The 5,893-nt window shown below is 35.9% G+C and overlaps 1 protein-coding gene across 3 annotated transcripts in view; it reads right to left on the bottom strand.

The window, feature by feature from the left end:
• Senp7 (SUMO specific peptidase 7) overlaps window positions 1-5,893 on the bottom strand; it is a 120,778-nt gene that overhangs the window by 17,032 nt on the left and 97,853 nt on the right. For all 3 annotated transcript variants that reach the window (XM_031364083.1, XM_031364085.1, XM_031364084.1), the window contains 3 exons: window positions 4,883-5,139; window positions 3,180-3,313; window positions 1,761-1,877 (listed from right to left, as the gene is read on the bottom strand). In XM_031364083.1, coding sequence (XP_031219943.1) covers window positions 1,761-1,877; window positions 3,180-3,313; window positions 4,883-5,139 — 508 coding nt within the window. The remainder of the gene's footprint in view (window positions 1-1,760; window positions 1,878-3,179; window positions 3,314-4,882; window positions 5,140-5,893) is intronic.

The raw sequence follows: 5,893 nt of genomic DNA, 5'->3' as shown, positions 1-5,893 counted from the left end.
ATATATATATATATATATATATATATACACGAGTGTGTGTATATGTGTGTGCACGTCATTAGAATTATATTCCCATGTGGAAGATAAAAAAAGACTAAACTGAATTTCTAAAGACTTTAAGGTCTATGTCTATAAATTTGTAATAATGTGAGATCCCGAGTCTTTGGGACTAGAATAAAATAAAATAAAATTATGAATAAAATGATAATGATAATATTATCTAAATGATAGTAATTTTTATTTGAGAAGGATCTTTTTTAGGGTATTTTTTATTAGATATTTTCTCTATTTACATTTCAAATGTTATCCCCTTTCCTCATTTCCGCCCTGAAAGTCCCCCTATCCTATCCCCCTCCCCCTGTTCACTAACACACTCACTCCTGCTTCCTGTCCTGGCATTCCCCTACACTGGGGCATCAAGCCTTCACAGGACCAAGGGCCTCTCTTTTCACTGATGTCCCACAAGGCCATCCTCTGCTACATATGCAGCTGGAGCCATGGGTCCCTCCATGTGTTCTCTTTGGTTGGTGGTTTAGTCCCTGGGAGCTCTGGGGGTAATGGCTGGTTTGAGAAGGATCTTTAAGAAATTAGATCTTTCAATTGGGAGCTAAAAATTTTTAATCTAGAAATACAGTATAAAATAAAATTAAAAACAAATTTCTTTTGCATGAAAAGGTTTTAGGAGTTATTATGGTTCTTGTTTGTTTGTTTTTTTTATTTTTGTTCTGTTTGGTTGTTTGGTTGTTTGGTTGTTTGGTTGGTTGGTTGGTTGGTTGGTTGGTTGGTTTTTGAAGCCCATGAGAGTTCTTTACTCTTACCCGCTGTTCCCCCTCAGAGTATAAACTGTCTATTGGTCTGTATAAAGCTGGCTACTGCAGGAGCCTGGTCTGCCTTTCCTGTCAGCACCATCATCTCAGACCCCCAGGCTCATGAACACTGACAAACAGTAACTAAATAGCTGTTTCTTTTCTATTCCCAACGTGTATTAAATTTTGTAAATACTTCCTTCACCATGATACACAATGTTCAAGAAGTATACCAAAAATCCAACACATAGGGCTGGCGAGATAGCTCAGCCAGTCTAAGAGCACTGACTGCTGTTCCAAAGGTCCTGAGTTCGGATCCCAGCAACCACATGGTGGCTCACAGCCACCTGTAATAAGATCTGACGCCCTCTTCTGGTGCATCTGAAGACAGCTACAGTGAATTACGCCAGAGCAAAGGGGGGAAAGGGGTGGCCAGAGCAGCAAGCTTGGCAGGAGCAGCAAGCTAGGCCAGAGTGAGCTGGGTGGAGCGGGCCAGAGCAAGCGGGACCATCCTGAGTTCAATTCCCAGCAGCCACATGATGGCTCACGGTCATCTATACAGCCACAGTGTACTCATACACATAAAATAAAATTAAAAAAAAAAACCCAACACATAAAAACAAAGTCAAAACAGCGAGTGCTAACTCTTCTGCAGTGTGTAGTGTCTGCAGACGGTGAGAGAATGCAGCTGAATTAGTCAGCTCCAGCAAAATTCTGGCAGGCAAAGTGTTCTCTGAATCTGAAATTTGGCCAGGTTACTTCTGACTAAAATTGAAAATAATTCAGATAAAGACACTTATTTTCAAGAGGGGATATAGCTAAATGGCAGAGTGCTTTCCTAATATGCATAAGGCCCTAGGTTCAATCCCAAGCAAACTAAAAATAAAAATAAAAATAAAAACAGTTTCACAGTAAAGCTTATAAACAAATGAGAGAGGTCATCATTATACTTACTTAAGATAAAAGTCAATGATTACATCATTAAGAAATTCTCCTTCTTCTAAACACTCCAGATCTTCATTAGTTACTCCCAAGCCTCCCTTAGTAGGTGGTGGAGGGTAAACAATCAACCTTTAAATATAAAAATAAAGTGAAAATATAAGTTAGTATATCATATATAGACATTTATTTATATAGAATGTACAGTTTTATATAACTCATATTAATATATTATTAATTAGATTTCTCATATGAAACACTAGTAGGCAGTAGTATTCTATAGCTAAGCTCTATACAGTACAGTATCTGCTAAGACATAACAGAGCACACTTTCCTACATTTTCATAAATCTCTACAATTCAAAATTTCCTACATTATACAAGTTTTTTGTGTAATTTTTAACTTTCAATACGTGCTATAATAAAGCAACGATTTCCCAATGCTCCAATTTGCAGTTCTAAATTTGAATGTCAGATGAATTCTTTTGCATTCAGAAAGGCCAGCACTCAAAAACCTAAGATAGTAACAAGAGAAAGTAACAAGGCGACAGCTGCCTTGTTACTTTCCTCTAAACAAGTACTTTCAATGTATACATAACAATGTAAAGGAAACCATGGGATCCATCACAACCATGAGTGGCGGATGACAAATGACAGCTCCTAAGCACTCTCCTGGCATCCTCTTAAAAGATGAAGACAACCATGAGTGATTGCAGGCTATAATCTCAGAATCATCAAGGCACCATTTGAGGGCAAATGCAGTAATTTAGTAAAGCTATAGCTGTACCAGAAAAAAGTCCTGAAACCCAGTGTCATCCACAATTGACTTCATCTTGGTACCAAAGCACTTAAGTGAGAAGAGTGAACACTTAAATGTAATTTGATAGTTTCTATGTAACTAGTTATTGCCTTTCCCTGTGCTTTCAACTGCTTAAAAAAGGGAGAAAAAAATTACTCAAAGGCAGAAAAGGAATCTCCAATGTACAGAATATTCTCTGCCTTACCACCAACAGAAAACATATGAAAGGAAATCTACCAAGAAGCACCTTTAAAAGGAAAACTTAAATAAACACCAAAGTACCTAAACTGAGAAATACTTTAATAACCAAATTTATTTCCCTATTATATATTCACATATAAGACGTACAATTTCCAAAAGCATACATTGCTACTCTAAGATTTTCAATAAGCTCTTGAATGTTTCCAAATTGTAGTGAGTCATTTTTTCATACGGACATAAAATTCAATGAAATGACACCTATTATTTTCATAACTTGCATGTAACTCATCAACAATACTATTTCCATCACTAGCCAGGAGCATAATAGTAAAACTCAAGACATTCCAACAAGGAAACTACTTAAAAGCAGCAGCAGCATTAGTAAAAGCTACTAATATGAACACTACAACCAACAGGATATGGCACAGTTCATACTTCTGAACGGGTCCCGTGTTCCTGACTTCTCGCCATTCTTCATCTGGACTTGAAGTAATAGAGAGTGAGTAGCAACCACTACTTTGCTTATGTAGGAAGGTGTAAGTAGGCTTGATTGTGTCTGAATTTGAGAGCTGGAAAAAAAAAAAGACTCTTGTAAGTACAAGAAAACAAATATTAATTTTGATAAACACAAGAGGTAAAATCTAGATTTGTAACTGAAAAAACTACAACTAAAATAAATGTATATCAAAAAGTAACAACTACATTCTTAAAATTCCTATGCATATGTAATCAAAAAATATATATGCTTCTGATCAAAAGATTTCATATACAATATAATGTCTAAACTTTAATCTAAAGTCCTACTTCCAAACATAAGTTCCAAAATAATCAAAACAGGTAGGTAATACTATGACAAACTAAATTTTAAATGAAGAGACTGAGCTCATACCATAATTGACATCCCATTATTAAATGGTAATATATAAAGTTATATATGCAATATAGTAATATTTTCTGATTCATCTAACACTGTGTACAGGCTTTAAAGTAAAAGAGCCTCGGGCCATACTTCTGTACAAATATATCTACGTGTGCCACAGCTACTTAGGAAGCACTTTTCCTTCTAGGCATAAATGACAATTATGTAAGCTATACTAGCAATCTACAAAAAGGCAAGTTTCATTTTATTTGATCTACCACTAACATTGTACATGCACGGGTGGTTATGGTGTATGTGTATGGGCGTGCATGTGCCACAACATGTGCATGAGAGTTGCTTCTCTCCTTCCAGCTTTTTGTGGGTTCCAGAAGCACAACAAACACTTTACCCAGTAAGCCCTCTAAACGTCACCTAGATATAACATTTCGAATTACTGTTCGTTGACATGTTAGACTTACAGAATATTGAAAAAAAGAAAATTCTTTCTATATTCTCTTAATCATAATAGCAGAAATCAGTAAAAATCTGACTATTAGAATATTAGCTGAGGACTTCAGCCTGTTCTCACTACCTTTTCCACCAACACCCCTTTGCTAGCCTTTTCTTGTCCTTCAGAACCTTAGTAGTAAGATAATAATGGCCACTTCTTTTAGCCATTAGTCCCCAGTAGGTCTGCCTCCTCCGTCACTTGGCATCAGAGCTGGATTACACACTATTGAGAAGACTACAGGAGTGGTTTGCCCTGCTCAGTGTGACGGGGCATGCCTTACCGCACATGGTGCTAACTATGCTCATCTGTTTATGGTGCCATCTGCCAGATCTCTCCACTACAGAGGACTACTGTCATTTTCTAATTTAATGAATGTTTGGGGTAAGGGACTTGAGATTATACACATATGCTAGTTCTCCAGAGTTTTCAGAATATATTCAAGATTCTGGCCAGCAACAATAAAAAGTACAGTGTTTTAGTTACAACTTTGTATTTTATTTATTTTTTACAGTTACTGAATTCTACTCTAAGAACTGTCCCCCACTTATTACTTCATTCAAGTCTTCACCCCCATCTACATCAGTACAGACCCAAGACATTAATGATGCCCTTCAGTCACAATCTCATCCCACCACTATTGATTTTGTCGAGGAAACTTTCCAGCTGCTTTATGTTGGTTCCTGTATGCTTTTAACAAACAGCAGTTTCAACAATGAAGCCACTTTGACCCCTCTGCCATTATGTTAATTATGTTAATCATATGCTAACCTGAGATACTGACTTCTTCATGTCTGCACCAGCAGCAGGGAAAGAGGAAGCTGAAGCACAGTAATAGTGAAGAAAAGAGATTTCTTGTGGAGAGAGATCCTGAAACAAAGGAAGAGCCTGGACCCACGGCAATGGACAAGAGAGTTGTAATTCTCCATTTGTTGTACTGATTTCCATCATAATATCTTTCAATTTCAATTCTTCTCTTTGTGAAATGGAACTGTTTAACTCAAGGAAAATAAATTCATTGGCTTTTGCTATAAAAGAAAAAAGAAATCAATTTTTATTTTAAAGGCAATTATAATTAATCTAACAGTGAATAACAGTAAGGGTTTTATGAAAAACCCAACCAAGTATTTTGTATGTTAGGTAATAATAGACAAGTTTAAATTCCAAAATAGTTGGTAATCAAAAACCCAAAATCACAATTTTTAGACTCCTATTCTACCTCACTAAAATGAAAGTTTTAAGCAGTACCTACTTCTATCTGCTGCACATGGCAGCTAAAAAGTGTTAATATTTGCTAAAGAGTGTCTAAAGGAATGAGTGACACCTGCACCATTATCTACTCTACTCTAGCCTCCACGATGGATCCACCTACCAATTAAAAAAGCATTCTGATTAAAGAACCCCTTCTTTTTTTAACCAACCATTTCAATAATGGTCACAAAAACAAACAAACAAAAATCTATCAACTGACCCATGTGATTGCGAATGGCTCTTTATAATTCCATAATAAATATAATTTCATAATTCCAAATTTCTTGTTATCTAATTATTAATTTTCCTATTGCATATAATTAGAACAGGAAATGAGTAATTTTAGAGGTATAAAATATAACTCACTACACATCTACCATATATTTAAAAAGTAGAGGATAGGAAGAGATCAAAGAGGTTAGAACAAATATTACTTATTTTATTTACCTAATCCTAAACCAGATATCAGTGGTGTACTGGCTGGTTTTGTGTGTCAACTTGACACAGGCTGGAGTTATCACAGAGAAGGGA

Source organism: Mastomys coucha, unplaced genomic scaffold (assembly GCF_008632895.1).
Source record: "Mastomys coucha isolate ucsf_1 unplaced genomic scaffold, UCSF_Mcou_1 pScaffold12, whole genome shotgun sequence".
NCBI classification, from domain to species: domain Eukaryota; kingdom Metazoa; phylum Chordata; class Mammalia; order Rodentia; family Muridae; genus Mastomys; species Mastomys coucha.
Note: the sequence above shows the minus strand (reverse complement) of the source record. Positions and strands in the feature narration are given on the sequence as shown.